Source organism: Rousettus aegyptiacus, unplaced genomic scaffold (genome assembly GCF_014176215.1).
Source record: "Rousettus aegyptiacus isolate mRouAeg1 unplaced genomic scaffold, mRouAeg1.p scaffold_m13_p_8, whole genome shotgun sequence".
NCBI classification, from domain to species: Eukaryota; Metazoa; Chordata; class Mammalia; order Chiroptera; family Pteropodidae; genus Rousettus; species Rousettus aegyptiacus.
In genome coordinates, this window is record NW_023416311.1 from 16,709,059 (window position 1) to 16,723,744 (window position 14,686).

The 14,686-nt window shown below is 41.7% G+C and overlaps 1 protein-coding gene and 2 pseudogenes across 2 annotated transcripts in view; 1 reads left to right on the top strand and 2 right to left on the bottom strand.

The window, feature by feature from the left end:
• RAB11FIP3 (RAB11 family interacting protein 3) overlaps positions 1–10,524 on the bottom strand; it is a 75,514-nt gene extending 64,990 nt beyond the window's left edge. The window contains exon 1 of one of the 2 annotated variants that reach the window (XM_016136731.2): positions 9,479–10,524. In XM_016136731.2, coding sequence (XP_015992217.2) covers positions 9,479–10,099 — 621 coding nt within the window. In that variant the 5' untranslated portion in view covers positions 10,100–10,524. The remainder of the gene's footprint in view (positions 1–9,478) is intronic. The other variant, XM_016136732.2, reaches the window with a different exon arrangement.
• LOC118607282 lies at positions 1,131–1,249 on the bottom strand (annotated as a pseudogene).
• LOC118607040 lies at positions 2,912–3,029 on the top strand (annotated as a pseudogene).
• Positions 10,525–14,686: the final 4,162 nt, after the last annotated feature.

Below are 14,686 nucleotides of genomic sequence, written 5' to 3' on the forward strand. Positions count from 1 at the left end.
CTTTTTTGTCATGTCCCCATCAATTTTTAAACACTTCCTTATTTTCTGGTACAAAATAATCCAGGCTCACATTGAATTTTGCCTGCCCAGAATCTGGAATAAGTCATTTCTCCAAGGATCCCTGGTTCCTTTAGTGGGAAATGATATTTGGCAACCAAGCTCTGGAAGCTAGGTGTACTCACTGCTACTGGGGTGTCATTGCCCCTAAACCTTCTCAGAAGACAGAGCTAGGAATTTCTTTAAATCATGTTTCCACACTGATACCTCTAATTTAAATCTCAACATAACAGGGTTCCTCCCTAACCTTTTCTATACTGTATTTTTATCTTCTTTCTCCCAGAGAACCCTGATTCTCAAAACCAGTATATTTTCACTCATTTGTGCTAAAATATACCCAAAGTAATTTCAGAATTACTACTGTTGATCTATCAATAACAAGCCTACTTCATAGTAAATTTCTTTGTAGTTCTTTTTTTCCTTTTGAATACATCCTACTAAAGGTATATAGGGTACTCTGTTCATGTGACTTGAATTATTCTTTCTTATGTGGTTATGTTATTAATCTGATATACTTCCGGGTTCATTTGTTTCTATTAGAATTCAATTTTAGTTTTATTTTTCTATTATTGTTTTATTTTTTTGAGTATACAGAATATTTGCATGGTTTGAAAGTCAAAATTATATAAAATATAGGCATACTCAGACAAGGTTCACTCCCATCCATATCCCTTAGACCTTGTCCATACCTACTTGAATAAGTTCTATAGTTTCTAGTCTATCCTTCCTGTTTCTTTTTGCAAGAAGCAAATATATACATATTCTTATTTCCCCTTCTTTTTTATTTCATTCTTCCATTTTTTTTTTTTAATTTTTTTTTTTTCTTACAGTCAGATCTTGCAGGCCCACCATGGAGCCTATGAATATGGAGACCTCAGATGGGTTGAGTATCCTGACAACACGGCCAGAAGAATAAGGGTGAGAAGAGGCCTGGTATGAAGGTTGTGAGGTGTGGTTTCTTATTCTACCTGTAAATTCCTCTTCTGAGCTGAGGTCCATCACTTAGGGTTTTGGGACTCAGGTCCTTTATCTTTTTTTTTTTTAATTGTGGTAAATTAACATTTTTTTTCCCCCGCCTACAGCACCTGGTAGTCCTAGGTGGTCTCCCATCCAAGTACTAACCAGGCCTGACCCTGCTTAGCTTCCGAGATCAGAAGAGATTGGGCGCATTCAGGACGGCATGGCCGTAGATGAATGAACCATTTTTAAATGTACTGTTCTGTGGCATTAAGTACGTTCATACTGCTGTACAAGTGTCACCTTTATCCATCTCCAGGACTTTTTCATCTTCCCAAACTGAAACTATTCATTATACACTAACTCCCCATTCTCCCATCCGCTGGCAACTACTATTCTACTTCCTGTATCTATAATTTGACTATGCCAGGAGCCTCCTATAAGAGGAATCGTACATTACCCATTTTTTTTACCACATATCATGGATATCAATTTGTATTTTCTTTTTCACTCAATATATCTTGGAAATCACTCTCTACCAGTTCACAGGAATCTTCTGCCTCTTCTATTTTTGCAACTGCACAGTTCCTATTATGTGGATGTACCTCAGTTCACTCATCTTGGATGGTCATTTAGGTTGTTTCCATATCGTATATCACAGATAATGCTGCCATGAATAACCCTGTACACCTCACGTTTGTATTTATGGAGGTATATCTTAGAAATGGGACTGTTAGGTCTCACGGTAAATGTATACACAGATACTGCCAAACGCCCCTCGATGAAGGTTGTACCATTTTGCACTCTCACCAGCAACATGAATATATGTTTCCAAGAGCCTCACCAACAGAATGTGCTCAAGGTTTTACATTTTTGCCAACATGATGAGTAAGAAATGCTATCTCGGCGAGTCGAACCTGCATTTCTCTTATCATGAGAAAAACTGAGCATCTTTGTTACCTAATAAGGGCTCGCTGCCTGATGCACATGGCTTTCGAGAAAAGAAAAAGTTTTATTTGCTAGTGGACTGGGAAGGAGACAGGAGGCAAGGCTCAAATTTTTCTTCTTTGATCCAGAGTTTGGAGTTTTAAGGGGTTTCGGCAGCCAGTCTTCCTGGACAATGGACTCTTTGCTTCTGAAAGGGTTCGGGCATTCAGATTCCAATCAGGCTCTAGTCCTTTGGTTCTGTGGGGGGTGGGGGAAGAGGGCAGCTAAGGGGTCACAAATGTTACTTGTGAGTGGTGTATCCAAAGTTTAAACTTTGGTGCTGGATCTGTCAGAAACAGGACAGGACCAGTTTAAGCTGGTTCTGTAGTCACATATTTCATATGTTTAAGGGCCATTTGTATATTTTTCTATGGAATGTCTTCATATCTTCCATCCAGTTTTCTATAGATTTTGGTCTTTTCTCCCTCTGAATTAAAAAAATTTTTATATCAACCTTTTATCTGTGACTCATATTTCTTTAAAAATCTTACTCAAGAACATACTGGTTTGGCTGGCTATGCCCTCTCGCATCTTCTAGATGAAAACCTGAGGTGCGGGAGGAACAGGGATGAGACTTAACTGAGCTCTGAGTAAGACCAGGAAGCTAACCACCCTCTGCTCAGATCTCTCCTGCAGCTCTCAGCCTTCTAACCATCCCTCATCTCTATATTTCAAGTTAGCAAAACATTCTCACCAACTGAAACTTTTAAAAGGTACTTTAGTAGGCTTTCAAAGAAAATGCTAATCTCTGTAATCATTGTGGAATTTTACTTATTTTTATTGCAGCTCAAACAACCTTATTAGAAAAATTTAAGTTACTATTTAACTTTTAAAAATATGATTAATAAGTTCACTGGCAGGCACTTTTATTTAAAAAAAAAAAAAAAGTTCATAAAAATCCCTCCTGATTGTCTACAGCCATGCCACCCTGAACAAGCCCCATACTGTATGATCTTGGAAGCTAAGCAGGGTCGGGCCTGGTTAGTACTTGGATGGGAGACCACCTAGGAAGACCAGGTGCTTAGGTGTAAAAAAATAAAAATAAGGGATTGTAAACTGCCAAGGTCTTTGCAATCTGTGAAGTCAACTAAGGGTTGCCTCACCTAAAAAAAAAAACAAAAAAATGCTCCCCCCCCACCCAATTGCTAGTGACAGTAAAATGCTAAGTACCTTGTTCTGTTTACTGACCCAGTGATTTACTGCAATGAAGGTCTTTACAATACTAAACAATTCCTCTTATTAGAACAGATAAACCACCTATAAACAGACTTAGCTAAGAGATACCACTTCATTCATAACTTGAGTTTTAGGCTTTAAACTGGTTAAACCTGCTTAAAGAGAAATCGGAATAAATTATGTGAAATAAAAAGAACAATGTAGCATAAAAGCCTCTGACATCAACAACACTAATAAGCTCCCAATATCATGGGGCCATTAACAGTCAAGCTCACTTGTCACTATAGCAGGTCTATTTACCTGTGGGTACAGAAGGCTCTAAAACTTTTGTAAAAGTTTTTTTTTTTAATTATCCAAGAAAAGAAAAAGGAAAATAGATTACTTACTTCTAGAATTCCAGCAGCTGTGTATCCTTAAATCCTTTTGAAGACATGAGTCTAGAAAAATAGCTAGGATTTCAAAAAAGTAGGTAGGAATACCTAGGATTTTAGAACTAGCTAGAGTTTCAAATTATCAATATACAGATACTGTGTACAAAAAGGGCTTAAAATAATGCACAGTGATAGTGCTTCCTCTATTTACAGCTAATAATGCTAACGTGTTACTTGGCCTTTCAATTTGTCTCATACCATGACCACAATGTCCCCCAGCAGAAAAAGGCACAGCACTCATTCAAGGCCTGCTGTTGCTGGCCCAAGGCTCATCTTGCCCTGCAAGAAGCTTATAGACAAGGAGCCAGGACACCTGTTTCAGTGACATAGAAAAGACTTTGAGCTCAATGTTAACTCTGGTTTTGAAACTTATGAAAAACACAGGAACACAAGTTGTCACCAGAGTAATACCAACTTGCCTAAAACAAGCATGAAGTATTTGGACAGAAAAATAAAACTGTACCTACTGAAAATATTTATTTTCCTCCTTAATCATGATACTGAATCCATTTATCCTAATTTACTAGTCTCAAAACTTGAAAATTACAGAGCAATCAGTGCCATTCTTCAAGAAGTTCTTAGGATTACTTATGTTGGATATTGATGAAAGCACAATGCCCATCTGAAAGCCAACCTTCAAAAAATATAGGTATTTTCTAATATACATTTATCCAAACATCAATAAAAATTAACAGTCTATCTTCAATAAGCATCAGAACATGTTAATTCAATGTTCTATAAAGTTCTTTAATTTACTAGAAAATCTGAGTTTCCATAGATGTATTTTGTGTATTGATCTAAAACCTTAACTGAGTCAAATACGTACAAAGTAAAATATGTACAAATTTTATCTTCAGGGTCTATTTAAATTATTTATTTCTAATGACTGTAATAAATCTTTTATTAGATTCCTTTTATACTGTTGAAATTTGTGATGTGTGTACGGGCACTACTTTTCAATAATTAAAATAAAATCAGTAACATAACAGAAAATTTGGCCAATACCTCAAATAAAACCAAACCCTCTCCCCACTATACACCCCTCCTACAAATATATCTCCTCACACACACACACTCATACAACTAAAAATAATTTTTAAGATTTCCTTCAAAACTTTTTACGTAGTTATAAATTATAGTATACATACAATCAATTTAGCTATCACTCTCTTCACATATGACAGAAGCGCTAACATAATTACATTGGAGACTTTGTAATTATCACCTTTAAGGGCCACATAATTAGTCTTTGGTGAATGCCTAACCCTTTGTCTGATATTTCAAGTATAACTACTGTTGAGAGCCTGTAACCAGAATTTGGGCAAAATGTTTGGAAGGGAAGCAATTCATGAGCTTGGTGCCCTTTACAACCTTCTTGGTGTAGTCTACATGGAATTAAAATTTTCTTATATGTTAAATCCTACAATAGAATAATCCCTAACAGTTCTGAATCTTCTTGGAGACAAGTAAACCTAGGGCTTCCCTTAAAGTATACAGATATCAGAGATATACTGACTGATATCAGAGATCTTCAGTTTCAAAAAACAGGTCAAAAATCAAGTTCTAGACAACGGACATGGGAATGATACAATTTTCTTGTACAATAAAGCATTTATTATATATACTTTAATGTACATAATAAGTAAGTAGTTATTTACAGATGGTGGGATTACAGTGATTCTTATTTTTCTTATTTTGCTTACTGGTATTATTTACTTTCATTTTTTTAAACAATGAATATCTATAAAAATAAGTTAGCTTCTACCCAATAAGATGTCAATTGTGTACTTCTATACAGTCATGTGTGTGTGTGTGTGTGTGTGTCCAAAAAATTCTAGAAAGAAATACACTAAAATGCTAATGGTATTTTCCTCAGGATAGTGGGATTTATTGGTCTTTTGCTTTTTATTTTACATCACTCTGTATTTTCTAGTCTTTTTTAAATAGTAAGCATGTGTTACTTTTATAATATGAAAAAGGCATTTTTTAAGACACTAAAAATTGCCTGTGATCCAAGTACATGAAGGAAAGTCGTCTGCCTTTTAGCAATTCATTCAACTTATAGACCCAGAAGTACACAAACACAATACAGAAGTTCTCACATGCACCTGCTCTCTCATATACATTCATTCTCTCTCATATATACTAGCTCCCATCTCACCTGCTAACACACACACAAAAAAAACACACATACACTCAAATTTAAGGCTAGGGTAGAAACTAGAAAGGACACTGCAGCAACTAAAAGGTATAGCCAAATGTTTTTAGGGACTTCCAACTCCCACCAGCAGAGGTACAGGAATGAAAATCAGGGAGACCTAACTGTCAACACTTCCTGCAGCAGCCTACTTATGCAGGTACTTACTGCACTGAAGAGTACAGACAATGCTGACAAGGTTACTGAAGGGCATTCAGTGCCTCAATGTGTAGGGTTCCCTGGAAAGGATCAGTGACTACAAAATGTAAATGCTTAAGCGAGTGTAATAATAAAATGTGAAGATAATCCTTACAATTAATTCCTTTGAAAAATAAAACCAAAAGAAACCAGTCCTTTCTCACAGTACTCTTACCATTTATTTTACAATTTCTGCTTTACGATGAGTTAGTGGTGACTACAAAAACATCAGTCCTCTCAATATGAAGTGGTCACGTTGATGGGGAAATCTTCAGAAATGGTCGAGGCTGTTAAAAATAACCTATTCCAAGTTCGCAACTAGGTACATGGTGCATCTGACTATCAAGTCCTGTTTCAACCAGAAAGCTCCACTGTAATCCTTTCTCCTTTTCTCTGCGGACTTCTGCTAAGTGTGTTATATTACACCACACCTGATCTATCACCAGATGATATAATGAGATCCAAACACACCATGACATTGCTGAAGAAAGAGGGACACAAAGGCCATCTGCATTATAAATAGGAGCTGCTTCTATTAAAAATTAAGATATAGCACTTAATAATTTAAAATGCTTCCTTCATAAACAGATTCCATAAAAGATACTGAATATGCTACTTTGAAATTTCATAACAATCAAAATAATCTAGTTGCTATCATCAGAAACAGTAATGTGACCACCCTAAGAGTCTCATTCACTCAATATTTTGAAATCTCAAGGTGGAAAGTACAAAAACTTATGGTCTTTATTGCTGTTGTCTAGCTTATCTGAACTCTTTCTGGAGTTTTTTATCATGAATGTTTTAAAAAGAATCCTTATCTTTTAGAGTATATACTGAAATATTTATGGATGCAATAAAATGTTAGGTATATGCTTCAAAAATAATCTGGGGGTGGAAAGTTTACAGATAAATCAAAACTGCTGAAACTGAACCATGGCTGGCGGGGGGTGGGTAGTTCACTAGACTATTCTCTTTACTTTTGTATAGATTTAAAGCTTTTATTTAAAAGTTTAAAAATATTCATCATGAGGTAGAATTCTTCACTTTCCTCTAAAGCACTTCGCTATCCGAGAATACTTTTTTTCTTTGCTCCTCTATAATGTATTCTGACAATGTACTTGGAAAAAGCAAGTCTGAGTCATAAAATAGGATAGCAAAGCTTCCACAAACACAAAAATCGACCTTTCATTACCCTGTAAATTATCTGCTCCAAAACAAGAGCTCTCCTCCACCATCCCAGGAAGCTCACTCAAGTCCAGGTACTCAAGTCGAACACTGCTTCTTCCTGAGCAGAACAGTCTGGGAGAGCAGACGGAAGGAAGGGGCAATGCCACCGTACTCCCTACAACACCCATCCCCACCAAACCCTGAGTCATTCCACCAGGAGCTGTCAGAGCCGACTTTTGACTCATTTATATATACAAGAAAGCTCAGTCCCAGATAGCAACCCAAAGTTCTTCCCACTGTGATCAATAGGGACAGTCACAACAAAAAGTGTTTCTCCAATGAAAAGGATTCTATGGAAGTCACTAAGATAAAACCACGGGAATATTTTGAGCTACCAAATCTAAGAGGTTGAGAGCCATCTAAAGGTTATGAGTCCAAAGACCTAGTTCTAGTCCCTGTTGTAGCACTGACAATTTGTGGGGCTTTGGGAAAGTTATTTAACTTTCTCACCTGTAAAGTGGAATGAAGCCTGCTTGCCTGCTACCAACTCAGAGAAAGGTGGTGGTGATCCAATGAAAACATAAATGAGCCTCATATAAACTGTAAAGTACTCTATCAGTCAGATTATGGTTAAAAAAAAAAAAAGAAAAAAGAAAAAAGAAAGAAGAAAGAAAGAAAGAAAGAAAGAAAAGATGAAAAGAAAAAAACAAATGTACTTTCTTAACATCTTTGGCGTACTGAGAAAGGGTATGTTTGAAGAGAAGACATTACACTAGTAAAAATCAAGGATGCCCAAGGTGCTCTGTGGCCCAGGGGTAGGAAGGAAAAGCATCAAAAGAACCTAGACCAGCAATCATGCTAACCATACAGGAAATTATATCCTGTATAATTTAGTCTAATGGGCAAAAATAAATAAATAAAAAAAGAAAAAAGAAAGTAGAAAGAAAGAAAGAAAGAAAGAAAGAAAGAAAGAAAGAAAAAGATGAAAAGAAAAATCAAATGTAGTACTTTCTTAACATCTTTGGTGTACTGAGAAAGGGTATGTTTGAAAAGAATCTGCCCATTAGACTAAAAGATGTGAGACCCATCCTGAGCAATGCCTTCCAAAACAGATCTAGACACAAGGTATTAGGCTGATGGTCACAGGGGCATGCACATCTTACTGGACTGAAAACTCAAAAAAGAGGCCTGACTCAGGAGGACCCAGTTCTTTACACCGATAGCAGCTCAAGGGATACTGCGAATACTGGGGCGGGGGCCGGGAGAGGGGGGCGCACACATGGATCACTTACAAAAGTTCTTAATGTTATGACTGACACACTCAACACTCAACAGCAGAGTGTCAATTTTACCTCTTGGCTTAAACATGCATATGTACTCGAACATCCACTTAACAAATGTTTGCATATGTGAGAAGTCAATAAAATACAAAAACCACGAGATCAGTATTTTAATGATTTCCTACTACTAACCAAAATATTTAAAAGTGAACACCAGAACACCAAGTTATTAGCAGAACACACACAGACCTACTATTGTCTCCACCTAAACTTTCATAAGTGCTGAGGTAGAGGAAAGGTCTGGATCTTGAGGCACACCCTCCTCTCCCAAAGCATCTGCAGCCCCTGGAGGCTGAGTGAGACCCCTGCCACACTGCACCTGTGCTTTGCCGTGGCTGCCTGTCTACGTGTCTCACCTCTCCTACATGAGTGGAGGTGGCCCTGAAGGAGTTCTGCTGGAGTTTGTATTCACCACGGTGCTCTCAGGCTCATTCCCTTCCCTTCTGCAGAAAAGGTACAGAAGTGAAAATTTTCAGTGTTCACTGTCTCTCAATCAAAGATGAGTCTGCATAGAACATATCCCAAAAAGGTATCTATTAGCATGATCTTAAGCGGCCAAGCACAGCCTGGCCTTTGCAAGTATGGAGTGAATTACCTCAGCCAAGTCAGACCTGGGCCCTCAATCGGAGAAACCGCCGGGCACTTCTTTCATTTGGGGGCACTTCTAACAGGCAGCGGGGGCCATTTCCCCACGCCAGGAACTCCTTCGGTTTACGAAAGATCCAGCTCGTGTGACGTGGGAGGGCGGGGGTGGGAAACAGGGAAAGAACCTGACTCCCTAGGATAGTAGCCCTTTAAAGAAGGAGCTTTAGAGGGCAGAAGCGATGGCAGAAGTGAATAAAAAGAACACGCGGACCACTGGTCTTAAGCTCGCAGTCCCTCCCAACCACAACCGACCGCGTCCGCCGGGAGGAGGCGCGCAGACCTAGGCTCCCACGCTATGGGCCCAGGCGCGCTCTTCGAGTTACCTGCTCTGCTCCGTAGACCGTGGCGAACTGGACGAAGTCCTCGATGCGGACGAAGCCGTCTCCATCCCCGTCCAGGGCGTCAAACACCGCCCGGAGGCGGGAGACGTCCTCCGGACACCCTGCGGGCTCGCTCGCGAGGCGGCAGGTCTGGCTTAAGTTCGAGGGCTGGTCCGCGTCCCCAGAACCCACCTCCAGCGTCAACTCGCCCACTGTGGGCGAGGGGAAGGAAGGAAAGAAGTCGACCTCGCCCCTCCTGTGATGGCTGTGGCTGAGGTCCTGTGCGAGGAGAGACGCGCTCTCCCGGCAACTTGGGGAGCCATAATCCTCTGGCCCTTTAGTCCAAGGAAAAAGCGGGCCGAGTTCTGGCAGCTGCCGGTCGCGGTCGGGGTTAGGTTCGGAGTCCGGGTAGGCGGCCTGCTTCGGCAGCAGGTAAGAGGTTCCCGGAGACTGTCCGGCGCTCAAGCCGGCCGCGGGGTCTGGCGGGCCAAGCCCCCGACGCGGCGCGGAGTCGGTAGGCGTAGGGGCGGCCCCCAGCCCGTCGGGCCCATCGAGCCCGCCCGGCTCCGGGTCAGGACCCGGGCTGTCCGCGGGGGAGGCCGGCCGGCCAGACTCCATCTTCATGGACGCGCCCCCGGCCGCAGCGCGGGCCCGCGAGGCCAGTGGTGCGGCGGGCCGCGCGGGCGGCAGACAAAGGCGCTCAGGGCGCGGCGACGGGCGCGGGCATCCCCGCGGCGGCGCGGGCGGGCGCGCGCGGGGCGCCCGGGCTGCTGGGGCTGGCGCTCGGGCCCTGCTCCGCCTTCGCCCATCTTGGCGCCGTGCCTCAGCTGCCCTCGGCCCGGCGGCGCGGCGGGCGCGGGTCCATGCCGGCAGACGGTGGGCGTAGGAACGGCGCACAGGAGGACGGGCGGCGGCAGGAGGCGGAGGGGCAGCCGAGGGGCCGAGGAGGCCCACAGAGAGGACGCTCAGCAGGGCACTGAAGAGGATGAGCAGAGAGGATGAGGCGCCCGAGGTACCCAAGCGAACGCCGCCGCCCTTGCCCCGCCCTCCGTCGGGCCTTACATCAGCACGTCACGGCGCCGACCAGCCCTGCCCCTTGCTGGCTTCCTATAAAAGGCCGGCAGCAGCGCAGTACGGCAGTGTTCCGCAAGCACCGCGGGGGCGGATGATTCCGTTCCTCTAGTTCCTGGCACCGGCTCTGGCCGGGATTCCTGGTTTCGGGCGCAGGAAATGGCTGTCCTCCGCGGCTGCAATCGCAGACATGATGTTACCACTGGAGCGTGCAGGTAGAGCCGACCCACGCATGATACAGATGGGTAAACTGCGCTGAGAGACAAGCGGAAAAAAACCAATATGCACCTGTCACAAAGGGGCTGAGTTCCGCCTGCGTAAAACGCTCTCACAAATGGATAAGCAAAGAACACGATTCTAATGGGTTGGGAAAAATGCGCGTGGCACTGAGCGCAGCCCCCTGCTGGCACAGCCTTCCGGCGGGCGCATGCTCGCTCTTTGCGTCAAGCCAGCTGCTCCCGAAGTTCGCACTCCTCCGCAGACGCCCCGCAGCGGAGGAGCGGGGATTTACAGGCAGTGTTGCGCAGAGGTTGAAGGAGGCAGAAGCTGGCCCTCACAGTCCGTTCCCAAGAGTAAGAGAGCCCCAAGATGCTGTTCATCTCACTTCTAACCAAAAGTATACGTGGTCGAACACTAAGACCTTTTTTTAAGTCTATGACGAAGGTGTTTTTCACGGGATATCCAGTATTGAGCGCCAATTTGCCGTCAGGCCTCCTGAGACCCGTGGATGTCTTTGACAACTGATATCTGTTTCTCTAGATGTCATTTTCATTAGTGAGTACACAGGACGCCAGATAGGAACATGGACACCCTGCAGCAGGCGTGAAGGCGGAGACGTGCTAACTAGGAGCAGGTGAGCTGCCAGGCCCCAGGCAAGGTGCTGAATTTAGCTTGTAATGGAATGTATCAGGAGCAAGTATAAACTGATATTTTTATACGCCATAGGCACCAGCACCAGATATGTTTCATAAGCAGCTTTGGCAAGAACCAAAGGAAACAACCTGTTTCCCAGTGTACAATGAGGAGCAATGTGTTACTTAACCAAGTCATCTCCCAAGACAAAAATCCCAGGGCACGTGGTACTGGATTTTGTGAGGGTGGCATAGGAAGAGAAAAGCAAGAGATTCCGCCCCCCCCCCCAAACTATATTCTCAGTGTGTTATAAGAGCAGTATGCTCTCATGAGGAAGATACTGCCTTTCAAAGAAAATCGTTTCTTGTTTTGGCAAGAATCCAAAATTGGGCTGATGCCTTCCTTTGGCCACATACAATTTTCAGAGGTAGTTATGGTGATATGTGAGCCTTTCTAAGTAGGGATGTTCATGTGGGTGAAGTAAAAATAATGACAGGGCTGCATCCTGAGGCAGGCACTTTTGCTGTTGGCCAATGCCCTAAAATTCTGCATTCTTGGCTGGCTGATGTGCCAGAATAGAACCTAAGCATGGGGAGGATACACTTTCCTGCTTGGACCAGTTCAAGAGAGTCTCTTCATGAAACATTGAAAGTGAAAATTTCTAGGTCAGTCATTTGGATCTTAAGCGTCACCTTTGTGGCCTGTGGACATTTTTAATTGGGAGCATTCCAGGTGAAATGAACCAACTCATTATATGCAGCTCCTCCTGCCATTTTGACTCCCTCCTGCACACCCAGTCCTATGTGCATTTTAATTCAACCAGGTATCAACTACACAGAACAGGAAGGGAGAGTAGGGTGCAGCTCACATCTGTTGGTTTTTGAGTCTGGGTGAATATCTGTGAAAACCTTCCTCTGTAAATGTTTCCTTTTGAAAGATACTTTCTATAACCACTTGTCTTTAGAATTCTCCAACCAGGTGGGTCTCCTGATCCCACTTCCCTGGTAAGTGACCTTTTGCCTTGGGGAAAAATGGGACGGTAATTCAGCAGATTACTGGCTGTGTGGCATAGCTCTGTTGGACCTGCCAGGGGAGAGGAGGGAAAGTGGGTCAGAAAACTTTAGTCAAAGGATACAGGTCTCTCCTCTGGGGTAGGACCTCTCCATCATTTGGGTAAGATCTGGTCACTGACAGAGGAAGGGGAAAGAGTATGCAGGCAAGGCTCGATTTGATCGCAAATCTTTTTAATGCACTTTAAAAAAAAAAAAAACTGGAAGGAAATACACCAAAATTACAGTAGATATTACCTATGATTTCCCCATTTTTGCTAGTCTGATGAACTTAAGATAGTCTCTCATCTTATTCAGAATTCACTAAATGCTAGTGTGGTTGAGCGTTTCTAATTGTTTATTAACCAACTTGGAGCCCACATCTGTGAACAGTTATAGCACTTGCTTATTTTTCTATTAGATTCTCTGACTTTTTCTTTAGACAAATCTTTCATCAGTTTTCGATGTTGCAAAATCGAAAATATCTTCTCCCTGCCTATATCCCCTTTATGAACTCTGTCTATTGGGAAGATTAGACAGAAATCTTTCTTTTTGAGTAGTCAAACCCATTAGTTTTATCATTGGTGGCTTTGCTAGTCAAAAGGAAAGGATAGACTGTTCCACAGCTGGTGCCAATTATCTATACAAAAACCTCACAACCAGGTCCCTATGTCACATCAGATATAAAAATAGAGTAATCAAAGGCACAAAAATGGAAAGTAAAACTTTAAAACTTAGAAGACATTGAAAAATATGCTTATGATCTTACAGCAGGAAAATTTCTTACACAAGAATAAAAATCACAAACCATTAAATAAAATGATTTAAATTTAAATACATTAAAATTTGAGGCTTCCAAAAGTATAGGGACTCAAATCAGACTAGTGGAGGCTGGAGGAGAGGGGAATTTAGAGTGAACAAATTATTCTATATCTTGGTTTTAATGGTAGCTCTATAATTGTCAAAACTTACAAACTGCACACTACAAAGGGTGAATTTTACTATATGTAAATTATACTTTAGTAAAAATTAATTTTAAATTAGCCTATTTGACAAAAGACACATCATAGATCTGCTCACACTGCTGTAACCAAATACCATGTACTGAGTGGTTTAAACAATAGACATTTATTTTTCACTATTCTTGAGATTGGAAAGTCCAAGATCAAGATGTCAGCAAAATTGTTCCTGGTGAGAACTCCCTCTCAGCTTGTAGCGAGGGCCTCCTTCTAGGTGAGTTCTCTCTTTCTCTTCTTATAAAGCCGCTAAATCCTATAATTGGGTCTCCACCTATGTGACTTCATCTGACCCTAATTACCTCCCAAAAGGGTAGGGCTTCAACTAAGGAATTTGGGGGACACAATTCAGTCCATAGCAAGTGGGAAGAGATTTAGAACAAATATAACTGACAAAGGATTCATTTCCAGAATACACAAAGAGTTTCTCAAAAACCATAAAAGAACAGCCATGCAATACAAAAGTAAACAATGAACATGAATAAGTTCCAGATGAGGAAACTCAAGTGGCTGATAAATATATAAAAAAGATGCTGAACCCCACTGGTACTGAAGGGAATGAGTAAAGATAGCATTTGACATCAATCAGTAAAAATTAAGTCTGATCCAAGTACAGTGTGGGGAGTCACATTATAAATACGGTTAAAGGAAGGTCTGTATACGCTTCAACCCAACACTTCCACTTCTGTACCTTTCCAGGAGACGTGTGGCACAGGAGACAGGAAAAGTATGTTCACATAGCACTGGCTTTCACAGTTCCATGAAGAGACTGCTGACTGGCCGAGGTGTAGTCTATTTGGATGGAATATTATGTACCAGTTTCAATGAATGAACCACATCTGCACATATTAACATGGGCAGACTTCTAAAACAAGTGAAAAAAACAAGTTAAAAAACAGATACTGTGTAATAATCATTTTTGAGGAGTTTACAATACATTCTCAATGACATCTGTTGTTTTGAATACCTTCATTTGTAGTAAAAATACCAAAACAAACATGGGAAGTTTGTTGAAGGGGACAGAAGAGGAAAGAGGTGAGAGGTAGAAATTTAGCTACACCTGTAACATTAATTTCCTTAAGAGACAGACTGGGAGCAAACAGGGCAAAGGATTGACATCTGGTGAGCCTGGTGGTGAATACATGGGTATCTCTTGTTATTGTCTTGTTATTAAGTCTTGTCCACATATTTTTAAAATTCTGTAATTAAACACTTTTTTAAAT